At 43.9% G+C, this 26710-nt stretch overlaps 1 protein-coding gene across 2 annotated transcripts in view; it reads right to left on the reverse strand.

Moving 5' to 3' along the window:
* Nucleotides 1-26710, reverse strand: part of LOC149469690 (uncharacterized) — a 217326-nt gene that overhangs the window by 140107 nt on the left and 50509 nt on the right. The window contains exons 2-3 of one of the 2 annotated variants that reach the window (XR_016311531.1): nucleotides 24749-24861; nucleotides 18586-18692 (exon numbers count right to left, since the gene is read on the reverse strand). Coding sequence is in view for 1 of the 2 variants with exons in the window: in XM_089668834.1 (XP_089524960.1) it covers nucleotides 18586-18692 (107 nt within the window). In the remaining variant the exon portion in view is untranslated. The remainder of the gene's footprint in view (nucleotides 1-18585; nucleotides 18693-24748; nucleotides 24862-26710) is intronic. The other variant, XM_089668834.1, reaches the window with a different exon arrangement.

Below are 26710 nucleotides of genomic sequence, written 5' to 3' on the forward strand. Positions count from 1 at the left end.
CCTACCAGGCACTTATACCCCCTTCCTTACCAGGCCAATTTTCAGCTTTCAGCGCTGCCGCACTTTGATTGACAATTGCGCGGTCATGCAACATTGTACCCATATGAAATTTTGATCATTTTTTTCTCACAAATAGAGCTTTCTTTTGGTGGTATTTAATCGCCACTGGGCGCTTTACTTTTTGCGCTATAAATTAAAAATGTGCAAAAAATTTGAAAAAAAAAAAAAAAAGTTTATTTGTTTCTTTTATAAAATTTTTCAAACAGGTATTTTTTCTCCTTCACTGATTTGCGTTGATGAGGCGGCACTGATGGGCACTGATAGGCGGCACTGATGGGCACTGATAGGCAGCACTAAAGGGCACTGATAGGCAGTACTAATGAGGTGGCACGGATAGGCGGCACTGATAGACAGCACTAATTAGGGGTCACGGATAGGCGGCACTGATATGCAGCACTGATAGGCGGCACTGATAGGTGACACTGATGATGGGTACTGATAGACGGCACTGACTGGCATCACTTCTGGGCACTGACTGGTGGCACTGACTGGCACAACCCCTGGGCACTGACTGGTGGCACTGACTGGCAGCACTGCTGGGCTGCACTGGTGGGTGGCACTGGTGGGCAGCACTGGTGGGTGGGCACAGGTGGGTGGCACTGGTGGGCACAGGTGGGTGGCACTGGTGGGTGGGCACAGGTGGGTGGCACTGCTGGGCACATGTAGGTGGCACTGCTGGGCACAGGTAGGTGGCACTGCAGAGTGGCACAGGTGGGGGCACTGCTGGGCACAGGTGGGGGCACTGCTGGGCACAGGTGGGGGCACTGCTGGGAACGGGTGGGCGGGGCTAGTGGGCGCACTGCTGGGCGGAACATGCGGGTGTCACTGCTGGGCACCGATCATCAGGGCACTGATCATCAGTGCCCTGATGATCGGTGCCGATCCCCGCTCTGACAACTGCCGGTTCTCGGCAGTACTTTCCTCACGATCTGACAGCGTGAGGAAAGTGCAGCCGAGAACCGGCACTTGCATTTCCCTCTGATCAGCGTGTCATTGGACACCGCTGATCACGTGGTAAAAGGCCGGTGGGATCGGCCTTTCACCACATCACGTGATCAGCTGTGTCCGTAGGACACAGCGATCACGGAGATCGCCGGGTGCGCGCCCCCTGGGGCGCGCAGGAGAGCGCGTTCATATGACGTCCACTCAGAACTGGCCGGCCGCGGTGAAGCCGTCATTCGGCTATGCGCGGTCGGCAAGAAGTTAAGTTAATGCAGAGTACAATTACCATAGGAAGTGTGTGTAGCACCCCTCTAGTTAGCCAGGGGGAGTTAGCTATGCTTTTTTAGTTACAGGCTGGAGAGCAGCCTGGTATGAGTCAGCCTGGGATGAGTCAGCCTAGGATGAGTCAGCCAGGTAACTTTAGAGCTGAGGGTTCAGGGCTGAGGGTTCTGCAGGTCAGATTCCCCTACTCTAAAAGCTTGAGACATTTCAAGAAGGCAGTGGGTGGGGGTTGTTAGATAATGAGTTTAAGTGAAATCTCCATTAATGGATGTAAATAATGTCATAATTACAAGTATATTTTAGATGGAAATATACAGTATTTAAACCATTGAGTGTTTTGCAGCATCAAAACTTTCTAACATCAAACTTGTATTTTAAGTTCTGGCCTTTTGTTCCCTTAGCATATCTCACATGAGTGGTAAACAGCAGCCTTCTGTGAACTTCCAATCAGGCTGCGCTCAATATACATTGGCTAGGTACAGTGTCCAATTAGTGAGCATTATATTAGCCACAGTACAGACAGGAGGGGGGGAAATAAGGCCTGGTCACCCAGCTGGAGCACTCTTGGTGATGAGACACACAGCAGGCAGGATGACTAAACCTGAAGTTGAGAGGTAAAACTAACTTCATACTTGTATTGTACATTGTATTTTAAACATGGTTTTGTGGGTAAATTGTAAATATCGTAAAAGTCAAGAGACTTAAACTGTACATTGTGTTGTAAATAATGCTTAGCGTGTAATTTGTATATATTATGTACCTCTATCAATAAATGTATATTGCAGATGGAACTACCTATTTTGTGTAGGAACTCTCAGATCTAGCTGTGTACATGTAAATACTCTTACAAGGATTGGGGTGTATTCACAAATACATGTAACATAGTCAACAGGGTGAGGAGGGGCTGATCTGCATACACATGGGACTCTGCCCAACCCCCAAGAAGGAGTTTGGTTTAGGATCAGGGCAGCCTTTAAGTATGGGAGAGCCTGCTCAGGAAGTGGTCAGTGGCAGGTGGAAGATGGTGTGAGAAGGCTTCAGTGTGGAGCCTGGAAGGGGACCTGCAGGCAGTAACTGGGAAGGAGGATCTCTCATCCTCAACCGTCCTCTGAGAGAGGACAGCCTGGTAAGCAGGGAAGGATCCAGCCTGAAGGCATGCACCAACCTACAAACTTACAGGAGAGGACTGAGTAAGTTATCCCATATCTTTTAGGCCAGCTAAGGGGAGAGGGCATTCAGGTGGCAAACTCAACTAGCTTCTCATCTGGGGCTGCTTTACTAAAGTTGCAGCTTCTGGGTCTCCTTGCTCAGGGGTTTCCTCAGGCAGCTGGTTGAAGAGGAGGATTCATCTGGGGTCTGAGGAGGTATACCAGAAGTGCTGGAGAGCTCTTCAGAGGAAAGACTTTCACTCTCTTTATCCACAGCTTTACATAGTTGCTAAGGAGTTTGCTCTCACATTTATACAGTTCCTTGGGAATTCCACACATCCCTCAACCCCATCCAAGTTCAATATCCCTTAATAAAACTATAAATACAAGCTCAAGGACAGTTTACTGTCTCCAGTGTGTCAGTGTGGAATAAAATGCATGTTGCTTGGCTGTGCAAGACTATAGGGGGACCCAAAAACTCAGCAACTCCTTTTTTTTTTTATTTAAATTTTTATTATTTTACATATAAAATACATGTTCCATCATTACTCTCATATAACATAGAAAACCATCCATTATATCCCCTGCTATCATTATTCCCATTACCCCCCTCCACCCATCCCCGCCCACCCTGAAACCTACCCCTCCCCCCCCCCCAAAGAAAAAAATAAATAAATAAATAAATAAATCCATCCACTCTGCATCTTTCCATTACATCTTTTCCTAAATAAGGGTTATTTTCACCTATCCCACTCTACTGCTTCATCTATTTCACCTTGGGCTCAAAATCTTCCCATTTTCCCCACCTCCTATAATATACCCCCATCTTGTCTTCTTGCATATAATACAGTTTCTCCAGTCTACATATCTGATTCACTCTTTCCGCCCAATCCTCTTCTCTCAGCACCTCTGAGCTATGCCAAAACTTAGGTATCAAACCCTTTGCCGCATTTAGATAATACCATTTGCCCGAATCTTTGTATTTGTTCACTGATAACTCTGTACCATGTAACAAACACAACTCTGGATCCAATCCTATCTTTATCCCAGAGACTATTACAATTAAGCGAACCATTGTCTCCCAAAAACCTTGAATCTTTGGGCACTCTCACCATATGTGGTATAACGTACCTATCTTTCCACACTCCCGCCAACACCCTAATGTATTCTCCCCACTCATCTTATATTCTACGTTCGGTGAAATGTGCCATCTTGTTGAACACTTATAATTTACCTCCACCTCTCTCATGCTTACGTTCTCGTGTGTTAATCTATATATTTTCCTCTGTTTATCTTCGTCTATCTCTATTCCCAAGTCCCTTTCCCATTTTGTTATATATTTGTGTGTGTGTCTAACTCAGTGAGAATCTTATAAACTTTTGCCGGGCCCCGTTTCCCATCTCCACGTGATTCCAACAACCTCTCAAACATATTCCAATCCTTTCTCAATCTCAAAGGTTTCGGAAGACTCCCGACAATGTTTAATTGATGATATCTCCACTCATCTATCTTAATAAAAAGTTCCCTTTTGTCCCTTTTCAATTCCTTAAGTGTTCTCAATTCCTGCCCTTCCATAATATCCCTCAGATGAATATCCTCCTTTTTAAACCATTTTCCTGTGCTCTCCTCCCTACCTGGGGGGAAATACTCCATGTTCCTCAGTGACATTAATTGTGAATTAAAATCCCACTTCATAAGCTTGTGCAATTTATGCACAAACCCAAACCCTTAAAACATTTAATGTATAAACACTCGTGGTATCTGTTAATCCTCTATATTGTGCTGGTGCCCATATGTTTTTACTCAAGTTAACTCAGCTTAATTCATTTTCAATTTTAACCCATCTTTTCCCCTCTGGATTGTGTGTCCAGTCATAAATTCTTGCAATAACTGCTGCTCTATAATACCTCTTCATATCTGGCACTCCCAATCCTCCCTTCTCTTTATTTCTACTCAGCAAATCATAAGATATTCTAGGTTTTTTATTTTTCCATAGTATCTTGTTAACATCTTTTTAATTACCTTAAAAAAAACCTCCGGAAGCCTAATTGGGATCATCTGGAATTTAAATAGGATTTTAGGTACAATTACCATTTTTATCAGATTTATGCGCCCTATCCAAGACGGGTTACCTCCTCCTAATTTCTTTAGTTCCTCCTTAATCTCATTTAAAAGTGAGATGTAATTTAATTTATACAAGTTCGTATGTGAAGCAGTGAGTTTAACCCATAGATATTTTATCTATCTTTCCATATAAAAGGGAATTCTTTTTGTATCTTTTCTTTTTCACTATTTGGAAGATTTACATTTAAGATCTCAGTTTTTGTTGGGTTAATTTTCAAATTTGATAACTCCCCATAATCCTTTAAACTCTTCATTAAATTTGGGAGTGTTATCCTAGGATTTCCCACATAGAACAACAGATTGTCCACAAAAGCAGCCACTTTATGTTCAATTCCTCCTATCTGTATTCCTTTTATGTCCATATTTTTCCTAATTGTTGCCAGTAAAGGTTCCAATGATTATACATACAACAATGGGGACAGTGGGCATCCATGTCTTTTTCCATTTGACATCCCTATAGGTTCCGACCTCTCTCCGTTAACCAAAATAACCGCGGAGGGCTTCTGTACAATTTTCCTATCCACTCTCTCATTCTAACTCCCAATCCTAGAGTCTCCAGAGTGTCCATCATAAAACTCCAATCTACTCTATCGAATGCTTTTTCAGCATCGATTGAGAGCACCGCCGCCGGAATTTTCCCCTTCCTGGCTTTTTGGATAAGCAACAAAGTTCTCAACCCATTGTCTCTACCCTCCCTCCCAGGTACAAATCCCACCTGGTCCCCCTGGATCCAATCTGGCATTAAATCTTTCAACCTATTTGCTAAAACCTTTGCATGTAACTTAGTGTCTATGTTCAAAAGTGAGATTGGTCTATAGTTAGAGCACTGAGAAGCATCCTTCCCTTCCTTTTGAATAAGCACCACATGGGCCTGTAAAGATTCTTGCCTCATCTCCATCTCCCCACCTAGAGCATTCATATATTTCTTCAATTTCGGTATCAACAAATCACTACATTTTTTTATAGTACCTCACAGTATAACCGTATGGGCCTGGGCTTTTTCCCGTCATAGTACTTTATAATGCTATTTTTATTTCCTCCTGCGTAATTTCTAAATCAAGGGAAATCAGTTGATCTTCACTTAACTTCAATAGTCCAGCGTTTTTTAAATATATCCTTCTTTTTTCTCTACTCACATTTCCACTTTTATTTATTGAATCCTGGGAAGTGATATTATACAGCTTGCTATAATATTCCTTAAAAACCTTGGCGATCTCTTTAGTAGAATGAACTGTTTCTCCCTTGGGGTTTCTTATTTTTTCTATATAATTCCTGTTTTTCTTTTTTCCTCAAGGCTCTTATTAAATATTTTCCTGGTCTATCTCCCACATCTATACCTCTCACTTGCCACTTTATTAAAAACTCTTCTCCTCTCCTCTTCCATCAGTATCTCTAGTTCTTCTTTCTTTTTTGTTATCTTCTGTCTTATCTCTTTTGTTCTATTTTTATGTATCTGCTCCAGGTCAAATATTTCTTTTAACAGTCCAACAATTTTCTCTCTTCTTTCCCTCTTCTTTTTTGCCCCGGATGCAATCAGTATACCTCTTATGTAGGCCTTGTGGGACTCCCATACTGTGGCCACCGACACTTCCCCTGTCTCATTCTCCTGAAAAAATCTTTCAATCTCTTCTCTAATCTTCTGATCAATCTCCTGATCCAGGAGAAGAGCCTCATTCAACTTCCATCCAATACCCCCTGTCCACCACCTCCCCCACCCTAATTTCAATGTAACAGGGGCATGGTCTGAGAGAGACATTGCCTCTATCTCTACTTTAGCCACCATCTCGATAAGTTGATGATCCACCAATGTATAGTCCAATCTCGAGTACATCTCGTGTGCATTAGAGAAGAAGGTATAGTCTCTCTCTTTTCCATGTATTATTCTCCAAATATCCACCAGTTGGCACTCATGCATCACCTTCTTTTACATTCTCAGAGACCTACCTCCCTCTTGCTGCACCGGAGAGGTCGTATCTATTTTTGGATCCATACAAAAATTCAAGTCCCCTGCCACTATCAAGCACTGTTTTTAAAGGCCATCAATTTTCTCAAAACACCTTTCAAATATAACTCCGGTCTCTTATTTGGGTAATAAATATTCGCAATTGTACATTCCATTTCTTGTAACCTACCTCTCAAAAACAGAAATCTCCCCTCTGTATCTATTACTCTTTCCTCCAGCTCAAATCTTATGTTTTTTGCAAGCCCTATTGCTACTCCCTTTGCCCTCTTAATTGGGGAATCTGCGTAAAACCATGTTGGGTAGTTTCTAGAATTCAACTTAATGTTTGACTTAATCTCGAGATGTGTCTCCTGCAAAAAGACCACAGAAGCTTCTCTATGTTGCAACTCCTTGAATAGCTTAAATCTTTTCCCAGGACAATTCAGCCCATTCACATTATTATGTTATAAACCGTAACTCTTCCATATTTCTTGAATCTCTTTTTTTCTCCTCAATTTTCTCTTTTCCACCCTCAATTCCCTTGCACTTCCCTTCCTTATGCAGAGTGTTAATTTTAGTACACCTTCCCCATTCCCTCCTACCCACCCTCCCCTGTTACTCCCCTCCCAATACCCCTCCCATTTTTAGGCCTCTAATTTGCCTATTAATCATTTGTGGGTCTATATCCACCCTTGATTGAACCTTAGGGCTAAACTCCACTCATGAACGGCACTCCCTCCTTCCAACCACCCCAATTACCCTCCATCTATCTGTTTATTTCTAATAGCTTTATTTTCCACGGTGCGTGAAGAGAGGAAAAAAAAACCCACGAAGCTCCAATGAGTTATCATCTAGAGGAAACGTCATCGGAAGGAAAAAGTGGTGAGGGGACAAAAAGAAAAAGACAAAAAAAAAAAACCCCACACCTCTCTACAACTCCTCATTTCCCTGTTCTAACAGTCTGCCAAACCTCCTTTCCCCTAACATCCATTTCTCCCTCTTCTTCCCACCCGCTAATAATTGTTCTATGTAATTCCAGTCCATCGGGTCCTCTGGAAATCTCAGATATGCTGTAAGACCATTCTTCCAAACACTCTGGTTTACCCCATCTATAGTGTACATTCCGTTCTCTCATCTGCTCAAGCAGGGGTTTCAAAAATCTCCTTCTCCACAAAGTCTCAGGTGATAAATCCGCAAAGATCTAAATGTTCATTTCTCCATACTTAATAATTGTTTTTCCTTTAATCCTTCTCCAAATCTCCTCCTTTTCCCCATACTTGTGCAGATGAGCAATTGTATCTCTTGGTTTTTCCTTCTCCTTTCCTTGATGAAACTTTCCTGATCTATAGACTCCCTCCAACTTGACTAACTCTGTTTCAGGTCTATCCAGAATGGAGTTAAAAATTTTACAAACTGTTTCTCTCAATTCTTCTCCTTTAAAGATTTCTGGGACTCCTCGTATCCTAAGGTTGTTTCTCCTATCTCTGATTTCTTGTTCTTCCATCTTATACAGCAATTTTTTCTGAGTGTTCCCAATAGTAGCAATCCTTTTTCCTAAATCTGAGATGTTTTGGGTATGATTTTTAACTTTTTCCTCCGTTTCTTCCACTCTCAATAACAGATGCCCCAAATCCTGTCGTATAGTTGTCATTTCTTGCTTTAAGACTTTTTCCAGGTTTTTAAACATTTCTGCCATTTCTCTCTTATTCGGCACTTGTAACTAATTTTCCAGGTCCTTCCTCTCTATGTTTTCTGACCTTTGTTGGCTACTACTACTATTCAGGTCCAACGATAATCTAGGGCTGTTTTCCAGGCTGATTTTCATTTCCCCTTTTTCACTTGCACCTTGAGACCTTTCTGGAGTCACATTCCCCTGGGACGTATATTTTGTAATCGTACCCGTCTGAGAACCTTTAAGTCCGCTTCCTTTAGCACCCTTATTCTTCATCCCTTCTGTGTATCTATTTCTCTTTAATCAGCCTAGAGGGAGACTTTAGGATATATATTAGGGTGCCAGCATTGGTCTGTTCTTTATCAGTTAACCCTTCCTTTCCTCTTCTCTTCCCTGGCCAATAACCTCTTATCTTCTTTCAAATGTCCTAAAATCCCCCTGGGAATCCCCCTGCTCTCCTTTGCAGGATTTTTAAATACATATCACACAGTCCAAGACACCATAGATTCACAGTTTACTATCAACTTAGGCCATCTTCACTCACCCTCCTTCATGAAAGTTCTCCTGTGAGCTGTCCCCAGACCACTGCTGTCCGCCTCTCTCTCCTGGGATGTGCCCCGGGGGGATTCCTATAGGGTCCCTACAGTCCCCTGTCATCTGCTGGTGGGTATCCGACTGCTGCCTCCACTGCCTCTGCTGCCCGGCGGGTTTGGGATTAAACCAGCATCTTCCTCTCCTCTGAGCGCTGGTCAGCTTCTCCCCTTCCCAATGCTCCTTTGCGGCTGACCACGTGGTCACGCCGTGTCACTCCGTCACCTCGGCAACCCCATCGCCTTCTCTCAAGTTGCCAGGGGATCATCTCCTAGGGATCGGGGCCAGCTTCCACTCCTGTCCCTCTCTCAGCTCCAGCATCCCATGTCCCAGGCTCAGCTGACTCAGGTAGGGCTCCACACACCACTACATGAGGTTTCTCAGGGTGGCAGCTATAGAGGTTTACCAGAGAGCACTCACAGCGTGCTCTCCTGCACCGCCATGCTCAGACTCCGCCCAGTAAAAAGCCAACTCAGCAACTCCTAAGGGGGTATTGCTACATGTGCCTTAACCCACAGCTGCAAACTGAACTCCACATTTCAACAGTTTATATTATACAATGCACTACAAGATGATTAATCTGCCTAGGCACTGTAATTTACCTAGAAATCAAGTACTAATGTGTAGATTTTTGAAAATAAAAAGTGATATTGTGACATACTGTAATAACTCTCATGGAGTTGTAGGGATGCATACTCTAAGCATTTCCATTTTCCAGAGAGGGCCACATACAGGCTTATGAAAACTCACTGCACTGGCGCAGTCAGAGCAAGAGAGAATTTTAACAGGACAGGCTGTGAACATTCAAGCTCGCAGTTTCTGTGGTACTGACAAACTGAGGTAAAATAAAATCTGGAATGGGGGAAGGGGAGGTCCTATAGAGTAGTTCAAGAGAGCACATTAGGATGGGTTAAAGTAATTGTTATAAAGGTACACTTGTCCTTTTAATACTGGGTTGCTATAGGATCCTTGAGTCACTGCCACGGTGTGTGGCTACACTTATCTGGGCCAAGCTTGGTCCAATAGTATTTAACAGGGCTTTCTATTTTTCTTGCCATACACTGTAGAGATAATTGTATTATGTCATTGATTGACTGCATTTTCAAAAGAATAACCCTAGAGAGCAAGTCAGAGAAATGTTCATTCTATTCCAGGAAAGCATCCAGTGAAATCAATGACATGCCATTGATCTCCGCTGAGACTTCACTATGTCCAATGATTTATTCCTCAGCAATGTATAACCTATATAATTATAATAAAAGTAAACATGTAAGTAAAAATAAAATCAACAATCTAGTTTCATTGCCTATCAGTCAATAGAGATTTATCACCATGCCTTGACTTAATGACTTTCAGGCTCATGTGAGTGTACAGGAAATTTTAATTAAGAGCATCACCTAACTTTCCCAAGAAGTATATTTATTTCTTGGTAGTTTGTCAAGTTAAGTGCAGAATTGTTATACACTATTAATTAATGGTAAAACATTGTTTGAGTTTCCTAGAAGCAGTTCACTTCCCCAGACACTCTGTTATTAGAAAATCCATTTATTTTCTGTAAGGAATGGACAAGGATATCCTATGTGGAAAGATTATTGCTGTATTTAGCAAAACTGCAGTCTTCAGAAGATTACACGCTTTTCATCAGTAAGTTATGTTACACTCATCCAATGATATATTAAATACACCTTTTATAGTGCTTTTATAATTTAACATTCATGGAGATGTCACAATTTATTAGAATCAAAAGGATATACAGATCAATGTATCCCATCCCCTCCTTCTCAAAAAACTCCACTCTCTTGGCCTCAGAAAACTCTGCTCTCTCCTGGTTCTCCTCCTACCTATCACAGCGCTCCTTCAGTGTTACCTATAATGCTGCCTCCTTCTCTTCACTCCTTCTTTCTGTAGGGGTCCCTCAAGGTTCTGTCCTTGGACCCATTCTCTTCTCCCTCTACATCTCCTCCCTTGGTCACTTGATAAACTCCCATGGCTTTAAGTACCATCTCAATGTTGATGAAACACAAATCTATCTTTCTACCCCTCACCTCACCCCTTCAGTCTCCTCTCGCATCACTAACCTACTAAGTGACATACCGGCATGGATGTCACTCCACTTCATCAAACTCAATCTTTCCAAAACTGAGCTCTTAGTATTCCTCCCAGCCCATGCCCCCTCCCCTGACTTTTCCATCAAGATCAATAACACAGTCATCAGTCCCTCCCCTCATGCCAGGGTACTAGGTGTAATTCTAGACTCCCATCTGTCCTTTCAGCCCCAAATCCAATCACTGTCCAAATCTTGTAGACTTCACCTCTGCAACATCTCCAAGATACGCCCGTTCCTAACCTTGGAAACCACTAAGCAACTTATCCACTCCCTTGTTATATCTCGCCTTGACTATTGTAACTCCCTCCTCATTGGCCTACCGAATCGCAGGCTATCCCCTCTTCAGCCTATCATGAATGCTGCTGCCAGAATCATCCACCTTACTGTATCTGCCACCCCTCTTGCCAATCCCTCCACTGGCTTCCCATTGCCCAACGGATACAATTCAAAACACTAACAATAATGTTTAAAGTCATTTATAACTCTGCCCCAAATTACATCAACGATCTTGTCTCTAAATATCACCCAAACCATACTCTCTGCTCCTCGCAAGACCTCCTACTCTCTAGCTCCCTTGTCTCCTCCTCCCATGCTCATCTCCAGGACTTCTCCAGAGCTTCCCCCATCCTCTGGAACTCTCTACCCCAATTTATCAGACTATCGCCTACTCTGATCACTTTTAGGCAATCTCTGAAAACCTATCTCTTCAGGGAAGCCTATCATGCCCTCAGCTAATACTGGAATCTAATACTCTTCCAACCAGTCCATCCCCCACAGTTACTACCTTTTGTACCACTAGCCCCTCCCTCCTAGATCGTAAGCTCCAAGGAGCAGGGCCTCCTATCCCTCTTGTATTGAACTGTATTGTTGTTGTATTGTCTCCCGTTATATTGTAAAGCGCTGAGCAAACTCTTGGCGCTATATAAATCCTGTAAAATAATAATAATAAAGTGACCAGTCTAATTCTAATAACCCTACCAATGTGTGTTAATTAGAGATGAGCGAATTATTCAAAAATTCGATTCGGCTGATTCGCCGAATTCGAAGAATAAATTCGATTCGAGGCGAATATATTCGCTGCGAATTTAACTTATAAAAAGGGTGTTTCTAGGCTTCAGAGAGCCTTTATATTAGTGCAGAACACTGTACCTTTAATTTAAATGCCCTTGGAGTCTGCTGGGGAAGAGAACTAATACTGTCAGTCAGTATGACATGCAGATGAGTGCCGTCGATCTTAGAATCACCGCACACTTCACTCATTTGGGCAGTCACGGGGCCAAAACCAGAGTGTGGAGCCACAGTGTGGCGGTGGAGGCAGCAGCAATGGGAGGTCATACAGCACCCTATGACAAAATGGAACCCACCAGCAGTGTGAGGAGACCTGAAAGTGGCACATGGCAGAGTGTGGCGATGGAGACAGCAGCAATGGGAGGCCGTACAGGGACCCATGACACACTCTGGACCTGGCAGCAGCATGAGGAGGCGGTACAGGGGCCCATGACAGATTATGGGCCTGGCAGCAGCAGTGGGTGGGCGGTGGATGCAGCAGTATTCGGAAGCCAAACACAGGCCTCGGTTAAAAAGCGGAAGCTGTCAGCAGCGTGAGCAGACGACAGAGGCACATGGCGCAGGGTGGCGGTGGAGGCAGCAGTATTCGGAAGCCATACACAGGCCTAGGTTAAAAAGCGGAAGCCGTCAGCAGCGTGAGCAGACGACAGAGACACATGGCGCAGGGTGGCGGTGGATGCAGCAGTATTCGGAAGCCAAACACAGGCCTCGGTTAAAAAGCGGAAGCCGTCAGCAGCGTGAGCAGACGACAGAGGCACATGGCGCAGGGTGGCGGTGGAGGCAGCAGTATTCGGAAGCCATACACAGGCCTAGGTTAAAAAGCGGAAGCCGTCAGCAGCGTGAGCAGACGACAGAGACACATGGCGCAGGGTGGCGGTGGAGGCAGCAGTATTCGGAAGCCATACACAGGCCTAGGTTAAAAAGCGGAAGCCGTCAGCAGCGTGAGCAGACGACAGAGACACATGGCGCAGGGTGGCGGTGGATGCAGCAGTATTCGGAAGCCAAACACAGGCCTCGGTTAAAAAGCGGAAGCCGTCAGCAGCGTGAGCAGACGACAGAGGCACATGGCGCAGGGTGGCGGTGGAGGCAGCAGCAATGGAAGGCCATACAGCACCCTATCACAAAATGGAACCCACCAACAGTGTAAGGAGACCTGAAAGTGGCACATGGCGCAGGGTGGCGGTGGAGGCAGCAGTATTCGGAAGACATACACAGGACTAGTTTAAAAAGCGGAAGCCGTCAGCAGCGTGAGCAGACGACAGAGGCACATGGCGCAGGGTGGCGGTGGAGGCAGCAGTATTCGGAAGCCATACACAGGCCTAGGTTAAAAAGCGGAAGCCGTCAGCAGCGTGAGCAGACGACAGGCACATGGCGCAGGGTGGCGGTGGAGGCAGCAGCAATGGAAGGCCATACAGCACCCTATCACAAAATGGAACCCACCAACAGTGTAAGGAGACCTGAAAGTGGCACATGGCAGAGTCTGGTGATGAAGTCAGCAGCAATGGGAGGCCGTACAGGGACCCATGACACACTCTGGACCTGGCAGGAGCAAGAGGAGGTGGTACAGGGGCCCATGGCAGAGTGGCGAAGCGTAAGCAGCTTAAATTGAAGGCCATACAGAGGCCTATGTTAAAAATAATAACATGTTTGGGGCATGATTCATGGCAGATTTAGTCAGTTGTGTCAGGAACTGGTGGTTTGAAATCCAGACTAATCCACGCCTGATTCATTTTCACAAACGTGAGTCTCTCCACACTTTGGGTGGACAGTCGTGTCCTCCGCGGAGTTACAATACCTCCTGCCGCACTAAACACGCGCTCCGATGCCACGCTACTGGCCGGGCATGACAGCCTTTCAAGGGCAAATTCAGCTAGTTGGGGCCAAAGGTCAAGTTTCGTTGCCCAGTAGTCAAGGGGATTGTCTACCTCGGTTGGCAGGGTGCTGTCCAAGTAGGCCCGAGCCTGTTGTTTGAGGTCCTGCTCCAGCTCCACCTGATGCTGCTGCTGCTGCGGCTGGTTAGTAGTTTCCTCACTGCGCTGGTGAAGAAAGCTACTCATCATCGACTGCAGACTGAGGCAGCCGCTGCTGGTGGAGCTGCCACTGCTCCTACCACCCCACCCCTCCCCTGCTGCCATGGCAGCGGAACGCGAGCGCACAGGGCCCACAGTGTCTGAGGATGGACGTTGGCGCAGAAAGGCAGAGACCAACTGACTACATAGGTGGTTTTTATAGTACTTTATTTTGGCCTCCCTCTCAGCAGGTGTGAAAAAGGCCACCATTTTTGAACGGTAGCGAGGGTCCAACAAGGTGGACAGCCAAAAGTCATCCCTCTGTCTGATGGTTATTATTCGGCTGTCGCTACGCAAGCAACCGAGCATGCTATGGGCCATTTGTGCCAAGGAATGCGAGGGACTCCCTGCCTCCATCTCCACAGCATACTGCCACGGTGCGTCTGGGTCCTCTGTCTCCTCCTCCTCCTCCTCTACCAGATGCTCCTGCTCCTCCACTCCTGTCCGCTGAGTGGAAAAACCACCCATTTCACTCAATAATTCCTGAGCACCAATGTCCTCCTCTACCTCCTCCTCTTCTTCCTGTCCTGCCCCCACAGGGGTCATGTGGCGTTGAGATCTGTGAGCCACGTCTACCGCACCCTGACCAGCCATTGTTAACAGCATTTGTTCCAGGACGTGCAACAGAGGAATGACGTCGTTTATCCCATAGTCCTGCCGACTCACGAATAGCGTGGCCTCCTCAAAGGGCCTGAGCAAGCGGCAGGTGTCACGCATGAGCTGCCAATGGCTGACATCTAAGTTACACAGGGGAGTACCTTTATCCACTTGTAACATCAGGAAATCGGTGATGGCCTTTCGCTGTTCGTAAAGGCGGTCTAACATATGTAGGGTTGAATTCCACCTTGTTGCAACGTCGCAGATCAGGCGATGATGTGGAATTCCGTTCTGCCGCTGCAGCTCAAGGAGGGTGTGCTTTGCGGTGTAGGAATGGCTGAAATGCATGCAAAGTTTACGTGACATTTTAAGGATGTCTTGCAGTGGGATGGTGGATTTTAGGAACCGCTTGACAACCAGATTGAACACGTGAGCCATGCATGGCGCATGGCACAACCTTCCTTGACGCAGAGCAGACACCATGTTCTTTCCGTTGTCGGTCAACATGGTTCCGATTTTCAGTTTGCGCGGAGACAGCCATCTGTCGATTTCTCTGTTCATTACACTCAGAAGTTCCTCCCCTGTGTGACTACGTTCGCCAAGGCATACCAGGTGCAGCACAGCGTGACACCGTTGCGCCCTGCACATGTGATATGCCGGTCGGGTAATGGGACTTGGCACGGGGGTGGCGGCTGAGGACACGGCGGAAGAAGAGGTGGTAGAGGCGGACATCTTTGCTGGACCAAGGACGTGCAAACGTGGAGGCAAAAGCGGTGTGACCTGTCCAAGTTGCTGGTGCGGCTGTGCCGGCACCACGTTCACCCAGTGGGCCGTAAATGACATGTACTGTCCCTGACCGTAGTTACAGCTCCACACGTCGGCGCTGCCGTGCACTTTGGCAGAGACCGACATGCTCAAAGACTGGCCCACCATCTCTTCTACATGTGAATGCAGGGCTGGCACTGCGTTTTTGGCGAAGAAATGCCGGCTTGGCACTCTCCACCGCGGCTCAGCACAAGCCATCATTTCTTGGAAAGGTGCTGAGTCCACCACTTGGAAAGGGAGGGACTGCAGCACCAGTAACTTGGACAGGAGGACGTTCAGCTTCTGCACCGTCAGGTGCGTGCTCGCAAACTGTTGTCTCTTGGAAACGGATTCCAAGAAAGACTGCTGACGGAATCCGTGAAGAGGAGTAGCAGGAGAAGGAGCATCTGAACGAGCGGAAGATGCCAACGAGCGACAACTCCCCTCAGCAGAGGTGTTGGAGCCTTGACTGGCTGATAGAGGGCGATTGACGTCGGGTGACGGAGCAAGTAACGGAGCGGGTGATGGAGCGGGGGCTGGGGCAGGCAGAACCGCCGTATCTTTATCACGGTTTTCCCAGGCCACCGAATGGCGATGCTGCATATGCTGACGCAATGCTGTAGTCCCAACATGGGCCCCCTGGCCACGCTTGACTTTCTGGCCACATAGTCGACATACGGCTACGTTTACTTCCTCGGGCGGCTTGACGAAAAATTGCCACACCGCCGAGTAGGAAACTTTGCCCCCGCTACTCCTCACTGGCTGACTGCTACTTCCTCCGTGCACACCGGCACCACTACTGGCCGTGGTGGTAGGCTGCAGTGGAGCTGGTGCTCTACTCCGTGGCCGTTTGCCTCCACTGACACTGCTGCGACCCTGCTGCCTCCTGGGCAACCCACCGACTGTTTTGCTCGCTGGTAAGCTGGCACCCTCTTCTCCTGATGATGCGGAAGCAATAGCCTGATGACGACGAGGCTGCCAAGTGCGATCAGCCTCATCATCATCAATTAGGGTCTCCGCGTCACTACTAGCCCCCTCGGCTGCGTGTGGGTCAGGAGACAGACCTGTCTCTAGACCGGCTACCAAGCCACTCTCCTCGCCAGTACTTCTTCGCCTGGCTGCTGAAGAGGCGGATGTCTCCCCCCGTTCCTGACCGCCCTCTGTTAGCTCTTCCTCACTGTACAGTGGGGCTGAGCCCACAGCATGCGATACTTCGCTTGGTGAGGGAACACCAAAGGACAGGGGCAGGTAGAGGACACGTGATTTCAGTGGGCTTGCTCCCGGGCCATGCCAACTAACGGTTGTGTCTGACGTACCCACCGACCGTTGGCTGTAGGTGTCAGAGGTGACCTGGGAAGAGGAAGACGACCGAGTCAACCAATCGATGACGGCAGGGTTGTCGGTGGAGACACGACCGCTGGATGACACCGGGAGCACTGGCCTCTGGCTGCGACTAGTGCTGCCTCGACCCCTTCCTCTGCTGCCACGTCTGCTCGCTCCTGAAACATTGCCTCCTCTGCCACTCCTCTGCGTGTTGTCTGACATACTCTTTAATTCAATAGTGGTTGTGAAGCAGAAAGTAACAATTCTGTGTCCCCGAGTAACGATTCTGTGTCCCTGAGTAACAATTCTGTGTCTGTCCCTGAGTAACGATTCTGTGTCCCTGAGTAACAATTCTGTGTCCCTGAGTAACGATTCTGTGTCCCTCAGTAACAATTCTGTGTCCCTGAGTAACAATTCTGTGTCCCTGAGTAACGATTCTGTGTCCCTGAGTAACAATTCTGTGTCCCTGAGTAACGATTCTGTGTCCCTGAGTAACAATTCTGTGTCCCTGAGTAACAATTCTGTGTCTGTCCCTGAGTAACGATTCTGTGTCCCTGAGTAACAATTCTGTGTCCCTGAGTAACAATTCTGTGTCCCCGAGTAACGATTCTGTGTCCCCGAGTAACGATTCTGTGTCCCTGAGTAACGATTCTGTGGCCCTAAAGTCTCTGTGGCCCTAACTCTGTCCCTAATACAGACAGGTCTGTCTCTCTTGAATGACCGGAGGCTAATGGAGAATTCTAAGATGGCCGCAATTTATAGCTCCACCATTACACAGTGCTGGCTGGCTGGCTGCTGATTGGCTAATGCGATCACATGTCATGAATGAATGCATTATGGGTCAGCGCGCCTTGTCTGCGCGCCTTCCCAGAGATCCCCGCTCCGTCGCCACACATGTCGCCGCCATTTTTGGGAAAATTCAATTCGTGCATCCGAAGTTTGCTAATTTTCGGATTCGGCGCGAATCGAATTTTTCCTGATCTTCGAAACGAATTCCACTTCGCCATGTTCGATTCGCTCATCTCTAGTGTTAATGTTTAATAGCCTTGTTTTTAAGTTGTGTTTCTAGTTATAGTGGGGATGCAGTTTTGGGTGAAATTAAGGTTTGTGTAATTAAAGTTACCCAAAGACAAAAGATGGCATCTTAAAGTGTATATATATCCAAAACATTTTTAGGCAGCTTTGAATAGAGTAGGGGAAATTTGGGAAACTTACCTCTCTCCTCACTACCTCCTGCCCTAGAGCCAGAGCAGAAAGTTAAAGGAAATATCCCAAAGTGATGGGAATTCACCTATTAGATAGTTTTCCCTAGAACGTGTGTCCCCATTGGAAGATTTCGCCACACCTCTTGTTGTAGGGACAACTTTAAAATTTTGTATTCCCGTCACTTTCTTTCTCAATTGCAATGGTCGCTAGCACAAATAGAGAAGTGATTCTCCCTAAAAGGGACAGCTGTAAAAACTTGGCAATGGGCCTAACCCTGTCGGGAAATAAAAAAACACTTTATTGTAATACACCTCAATACACCTCAAAATATGGAGGCTTAATGTAAGCAGGGTAAAACTATGCAAAAGCATAAAATCTCACCTGTTAGCTGAATACAGCAGAACCTGTAGCCAGGGGTACAATTAGTAATCACAGGACTCCATAGCAAAATGTTTTATGGGTCCCCCAACAGCTTATGTTATTACCACAGAACCCAATAGTCATATATCACAACAAAAATCTAATATATTGCCCCTATAAACCTTCGCTGTTGAGGTTGTATTTGTTTCTTTTTTTTAGGCCTTTTTTTTCATGTTCACCTGTTGATCCTGACAGCAACATATTTCTTTTTTTAGTCTATGTGCACTCACCTTAATGTACCTGGGAGTGCTGGGTGACTGAAAGGATTGATTTTCTTTATCCGAGACCCCCGATCTGTGGAGAGATTCCTGGTTATCAGCAGAATTCTGGGAACACCCTATGAACACGGAATAAAAGGAGGCAGCTTATGTTAAAAAATGTTCAAAGCTTATTAGACATTACTAAGGTTATATAGAGTACAGAACAGAGTTAAAAAGGGAGGTGGGGGAGCGAGTTTCAAAACTGCAATTTGTAACTTCCATCATAAGCTGACTACATGAAACATGACATATACATTTCTTGGTATAAACTGTTTCTGCTAGCTTTCTGAGAATTGGCTGGACACAGAAAGCTCAGGGACATCTTATCTTTTGTTTATACATCCTTGAGCAAACTGAAATAGTTAAACTAAACTTCTAATATATTTGCAAAAACCTAACTTAATACTTAAAATGGCATACATCAACAAAATGGAGGTTATCTAGATCCTTTCAGTGACCAGCACACTCCCATAATGATAACCAGGGCAGGAACATCTCTTAGAGCACCTTGTATTCAGATATTATACGAAATGTAGATTCAGTGAGAAAGTGAACATTTAATGTATGATAAAAATCACAAAACTATAATCCATAAATGGTTGCTATGATCAAAAAACTTGTTACTGTAATTATCATCCAATTGAATACCTAGTATTTAAACCTGAATATATACCTGAAAATAAACAGGCCAGAACATATCACTACAGGCTTAGCAAGATAACAGACCTCTCCTCCAGCCCTCGCCGGCTCTTCTCCACTTTCAACTCTCTGCTCTCTCCGCCCCCACCTCCACCCAGTACCTCACTCACCGCCCACGAGATTGTTAACCACTTCCAAAGCAAGATCGATGCAAGTTGCAGGGACATCACCACTGCTCAGACTTCTGTCCCACCTAGCATCCCTCACATGAAAATCCCCTCAACACTCCACTCCTTCCACCCTGCTACCACTGAGAGGTCACTAAGGTCTTCTCTGAAGCTCGCCTTACCACCTGCCCCCTTGACCCTGTCCCCACACAACTCTTACGATCACCCTCTTCCTCCATCCTACGCTCCTTCACTCACATCTTTAATCTCTCCCTCTCTACTGGCACATTCCCCTCCCCTCTGAAGCACGCGCACATCACTCTCATACTTAAAAAACCCTCCCTGGATCCCACCGACCTAAACAACTTTAGACTCATCTCCCTGCTGTCATTTTCATCCAAACTCCTTGAGCGCTTAGCCTATAATCGCCTAAGCTCCCACCTCACCGACAACAACCTCCTTGATCCCCTACAATCTAGCTTCCGTCTTCTACACTCCACCAAAATCGCCCTACTCAAACTCACCAACCTGCTAACCGCCAAAGCCAATGGCCACTACTCAGTGCTACTACTCCTCGACCTCTCTGCGGCTTTCGACACGGTCGACCACCCCCTCCTCCTCAAAAAACTATACTCTTTTGGCCTCAGAGACTCCGCTCTCTCCTGGCTCTCTTCCTATCTATCACAACGCCACCATCAGCCCCACCCCGCAAGCCAGAGTACTAGGCGTCATTCTAGACTCCAATCTGTCTTTCCAGCCCCATATCCAGTTGCTGACAAATTCATGCTGACTCCACCTCCGCAACATCTCCAAAATACGCACGTTCCTAACTCCAGAAACTACAAAGCAACTCATTCACTCCCTTATCATATCACGACTTGACTACTGTAACTCCCTCCTCGCCGGCAGACTCATCCACCTTACTAACAGGTCTGTATCCGCCACCCCTCTCTGCCAATCCCTCCACTGGCTTCCAATTGCCCAACGCATAAAATTCTAAATATTAAGATTGACGTACAAAGCTGTTCATAACACTGCCCCAAACTACATGACCGACCTGATATCCATCTACCACCCAAAACGGACTCTCCGCTCCTCACAAGACCTCCTACTCTCTAGTTCCCTGGTCTCCTCCTCCCATGCCCGTCTCCAGGACTTCTCCAGGGCTTCCCCCATCCTCTGGAACTCACTACCCCAATCCATCAGACTGTCACCTACCCTCTTCACCTTTAGGCGCACCCTGAAAACCCATCTCTTTAGAGAAGCCTACCCTGCCCTCACCTAATTGCCGATCTCCTCCGCTCTTCCCACCACTCCATCCCCCACAGGTATTTCCTCCTGTACCACTCTCCCCTCCCTCCTAGATTTTAAGCTCCAAGGAGCAGGGCCCTCGAACCCCTCGTGTATTGTATTGTATTGTTACTGTACTGTCTTGTGTACTGTCTCCCATTATAATGTAAAGCGCTGAGCAAACTGTTGGCGCTATATATATACTGTATAATAATAATAATAATAACTGACACGTTTTTTAGTACCCTAAAATGTCTGCTCCTATCTATACTCTGCTCTCCCGATTTAACCTGGTCAAAAATTGTGTTCTTCTGTCTACAGGGCACAAATAAACTCTGCCTTAGCACACACAATGCATCACTTACTTTCTGAGTAGCCAATCCTCCTGTAGACCTGATTGGTGTCACATGGGGTACTTAGCCCTGTGACACTTCTTGTGTTCAGTTATTTTCTAGTTTTGTCGTTTGCATATGACAGGGGCCCTAGAATGGCAAACTAGAGCTTAAGTAAATATGGAAAAGGTAACAGAAAGATAACTTTGGTGGTGTACTGGAAAACTTGATGATTATTTTACTAAACCTGCAGTATGTACAGGTTAACTTTAAAAACATGCTGATCAAAATTTAGATGTGGATACCAATCCTAAAGGTGTTATCTAAAGTAATTGTACATTTTAATGGCAGTGGCTTAGTGGTTAGCAGTTCTGCCATGCAACAGTGGAATCCTTGCTTTAAATCCTGATCAGGATACTATCTGTATTGAGTTTGCATGTTCTCCCTGTGCTTGCATGGGTTGCCCCTGGGTACACAGGCTTCCTCCCACACTCCAAAAACATGCTGTTAATTTGATTGGCTCCTATTCAAATTAGCCCTAGTTTTTTGGTGCATGCACAGTATGCATGCTAGATAGGGAACTTCGATCGTAAGCTCCTTGAAAGCAGGGACTGATGTGAATGTATGTAAAGTGCTGCGTAAATTTTCAACATTATATAAACGCCTGTAATAAATCCTGTAAACAATGACTGTCCACGGCATTAAAACAAGGAATTAAAATAATAAATAAAATTAAATAGTTAATTGTATTTAATAGTGATGACTCTAAATTTCCCTTTTTAAACAAAATCGTAAGCCAGTTTATCCTCTATCTGTATCTGCTGTGGAAAACATCTGGTATATTTATATAATGTGTGGTATGATGATGTGACCAGTTAGTAAGAAACAGAATAACAGAAGTGTGGGATCTCATTTAAAACACAGGAAAATGATGACAAATACATTATCAGAAATACTTGATGATTCATAGCAGAGTTCAGCTTTAATGCATTTAAAAGCCAGGTAAAATTTATTATCAGTATTCTTAATAAATTGTCTTTTTGCTGTTTTATTAAAGAATGTTTGCAACATTTACATCTTCTTTATAAATGTGTACACAAATGTAACCCACATACATTTCTGTGCTTCACTTTCAGGTTTTGTTTTCATATGTGAACTGAGGTCGTGCAGATCTTAGACTTCAAGGCAGGAAACCAATTCCAAGATCCTCCTATCTTCTTTGCAGGATTAATCCAGACATTCAATCTCTTCTAAAGACATTACTGAAGACTGGAGCTGTATCTTAACATACTAACTTCACTGCAGGTTGGCATAGGCTAATGAAGTTCATTGTAAGAACACAGAGAAGAAATGCCAAAATAGGTTGACCTCTTAAAACCAACTCCATCCGCAATTTGACTAATCTGCTTCCACAAACCAGTTCATTGGGTTGAAGATCTACAGAACCATGACTATTTCCTACTCTGATGTTTTTCTTTGATCTATAACATTTTACATTTTTTTTAGATGTAACAAAAATGTGTAGCCCCCACCTTCAAACAGAATCACCACCAGACATACAGGTTGGAATTTTGAGTATGTAAACCACCTTTTATGGTACTTTTAGCTATTATGCCCCAGAATTGGGGTATGTTCACTAAGAGGGTGCAAGAACACTCTATAATAGTAATGTTGCTTAATTAAAGAAATAAACCAAACAAGTGATAGTATAGAAACCTCCCAAAATATAATGCTCCATGTACTTTAGTTAATTCTTCTCTTCTTATTCATAGACAGTGAGGTTGATTTACTGGGGAGTGCAAAATCTGGTAAAACTCTGCATAGAAACCAATCAACTTCCAGATTTTGTTGTTAAAGCTTAACTGAACAAGCTGAAATTAGAAGCTGATTGGCTACCATGCAGACCTACACCAGATTTTAAATCAACTCCAATGATTTCCCAGTGCATGAAAAGCAATTTAGAAAACTGTTTGTGGATTACTTCTGACCTTTTTCTTAATGCATTGTTAAATGAAATGGGATAGTAGCCTTTTATTAAAAGTTATTTTTTTTAAACCCAGTGCCTTTTTTGAGCAGGTGTCAGGGGTGTTCATGGTCAGTGGGGCATATAACTCAGCTTACATATCTGGAACTTCATAAAGGTCTTCTTAATAAATATGGTAAGTGATGTGGATAAGCATATTATAATAGGCATATTCTGTTCATTAATGTAGTTGGCTATTACTTCCCTGAACTTTAAATTTGATTTGGATACATATTCACAATAGTTCATATTAGGTTCCCATTATAAATTTGTCCCTTAGTCCAATTTAATCAAATTATATCTTTAAAGCACAACTAAAATTCCAACTGTTATATACTGTAGCCAGACTGGGTTTTAATTGCACCTACCTGCCTGCTTACAATGTTTCCCAGACTGTAAACTGAGCTGAATGCATGCAGCAGCCAGCCCGATCTATCTGTGCTGGAATGACTAGCTGCTGTACATGTGGAAAATGAATTTCATCCCACACGGGCAAATGAGCCTGGCCAAAAACTGACACACAGGAAAAGATGCCAGCCCCTTAGTTCAGCTGTAACTGTAGCAATTTACAATGTTGCACACAGTTTAATCCCTTGGAGTCTACAACGTAATTTAACAAGTTGAATTAGAAGCTGATTGGCTACTATGCACAGCTGCTCCAGATTATGTTTGTTCCATTTTTAGTATATTTCCCCCAAAATATTGATATGCAATATTTCATGCTTACTTTTAAATGTTTCATTATATGGTAATTTGTGTTGGGTATACCATACAGTATATATTTTAGATCCATGCAACCATGCACAGAACATTTCCAACTCCATTGTGTAGTATATTCCATTCCAAGTAAATTCCATGCTGTAGCATGTATTTCATGTTGTTTTTGTGTTATATTGGAAGAAATTGAAATACAAAAATGAAAATGGGAAGACCAGTCTAACACCTCCCCCACCTTAAAAAATATCACCCAAGGCCCTGGAGTATGTGACGAGTCTATAGACCTGACCCTAAATAGAGCTGAACTTCCTCTTTGATTTGTTTCATTGCTCCTTAGCATCATAAGGGCCTGTGTTGTGTGTTTTTGGCTTGTGCTGATGACATCAGTTCTTCATGAGTCTAAGATGTTTCTGAGATCTTTCAGAATTCGATGACAGGTGATGTAGACCTGCAGTGGATTAACATAGACTTGTATGGTAATGCAAAACCTGTCTGGTGTGAACAAAAACCCATCAACACAGACCCTTAGCCAAGCAATTACTTCTTTATGTAGGTTTCATCACATGTTGAAGCATAATATTAGCTTTCTGCCATTCTTCATAAATTCATAGGAGCCTTTTGCTGGATGACATTTGAGCTGGTGCATATTACAGAAAGATAAAATACTTCATTATGTAATTAACTAACATATTGGTAATAAAATCTGACAGTACACTTAAGTCATAAAATAATACAAAAACAGGGACATATACTGAATTTTGATTTCTAGATTGTACTTGTAAAATGGTCCCTATTTTCGTGCTTTTATGGTCATGTCTGAACAGAGGACCAGTGTGTTCTCAAAAGCTCATATACAATAAAAATTTTATAGGATTTTTTTATGGTCTGCCTATAAAAAGTGTAACAATTTGAAAATCCAGTTTTCTTCAGCATAAAAATGCTATATTAGTACCTGGAGCAGTTACCTTTCATTCTTCCCTTTACAGCGATGAATCTGTCAGTAGAACTGTCAAACACTCTCACAACCTTTCTCCTTATTCCTCATCTTGTCTATTTACAAATTAACTTGGTATTGTACCTAAAACACAAGAAAATCACTGTTTGCTATTCATTTTGTGACATCACCACTGCAATGCTACATTATATAGTGTTTTATTGTACTTTTATATGTATATAAAAGAAACTGATGTAATCAAAGGTATATAGATGATAATAAACAAGAGTTTGATCGTGACTGTACTTCATGGGCCAGTATATAAGGAAAAACAACCAAGATGTAATGCAGTTTGCAGTGGATTGGGCCAGTTCACATAAGGTGTATATTCACAAGTTTTTTATGATCTAAACCATTTTTCTCCATTATGTGTTTGTTCTAACATTGGAAGACTACCCAAAGATCTCTTGTATCCCAGGAAATGGCTGCCACGTGTAGAGGAGGGAAAGGTGGAGTTAGAAAAGTGGCTGATATTATTTTAGACACTTTCTGCAATTCTGCATTAAGAAAGCATCCAAAGTTATTTTCCCTTGCAGTGGGACTGCACCTGCACTAAAAGGGTTAGCTGCTCATTTAGGTCTGGGACCATAGAAAAGAAGATTTACTTACCTGATCTTCCATGATGCCAGACCAGTCAGCAAAGCATCTTCTCCAATCTAATTCAGTTATCTAAAGTACACATGATAGTCTCATTTCGAAAGTGAAGAGTTTACTATAGTTATGAAAAATCTTGTACTGATTAAATGAAAATCATACTATCTGGTATCACAGAAGAAAAATTTTCGTGCTTGTCCCTTCTAATAATTTTGGATGAAAGCTGTATAATAACGATCAGATTATTGTACGATCATATTGAAAGCGGTATTTTTTAAATGATTTTCTGATTGTGTGTACTAGGCCTTTGGTCCTGATGTCATCAAGACTGACACAGGGTCCATAGTCCTGCATTGGATGTGATGACGCCGAGGGATAGTCACCTGACGATGCATGGGGGTTTTACAAATGTACAGAGTTAGGCAAAACCTCTGCCCTTTGAATGGTCACCATTCTGTCAGTCGATGTGATAAATTGCCAACAATGGAGACTGTAACCCTACAGGTTTCATTCTTTTTTTTTTTTTAGAGATGTGTTTATTACTATGTTTTATGTTGAGAAAAACACATATGACCATCACACTGGCATATTGTATTTCACAACAAAGCTGTTTTTTCTTTAATTGAAGTATATTCTGCGGTAAAGGGTTTGCTGTCCAAAAGCTCCTCTTCCACATTTCATGAAAATTCTCAAAAGACCAAGTTCCAGTGTAAAATTAAAATAAAGAAATGTTTTAAGGTGAACTCAAATATAACCCTAGGTGTGATTTTTGTATGCAAGTGTTTTATTCTCCTTTACCTCTGTCATTTCTTTATGTTTCTAAGGCCACTGCAATACAGCACAGTTTATAAAAAAAGATTACACAAATAAGAATGTATCTATTTTATCTACATAGCCATCTATCTTGGGAAAATTTTGTTTGCGGTCTAGCCTTTTACTATAATTGTTTGGCCATTCACCCTATTAGATAACGTGGAGTGCTGAGAAAGTGTGGTTTCAGAATCTGTGACTTTTACACTTGTATTTTTTACACATGTGAGTCTATTTATAGTTGTTTTTACACAAGACTCACACAATTTTCAGTCATGATTTTCTAACTGGATTAAATTGGTAAATGTATGAATCCCAGACGAAAGTTGTGTAAATCTTGTGTGAAACAAATTTATAAATAGGTCCCATGTGTTTCAAAGTCTTCCTGTCCAACACCAATTTTCTGCTTTTGTATAACTGACTTTCATTGATTTTCAATAGAGTTCCATAACAATGGAGAAAGTAGGGTATACAAGTTATATATCTCATCAGACATTGTTCATTAAAAGATTCAATACAATATAGGTAG

This window comes from Staurois parvus, unplaced genomic scaffold, assembly GCF_062004578.1.
Source record: "Staurois parvus isolate SC_StPar_1 unplaced genomic scaffold, SC_StPar_1.0 ptg000064l, whole genome shotgun sequence".
Classification (NCBI taxonomy): Eukaryota; Metazoa; Chordata; class Amphibia; order Anura; family Ranidae; genus Staurois; species Staurois parvus.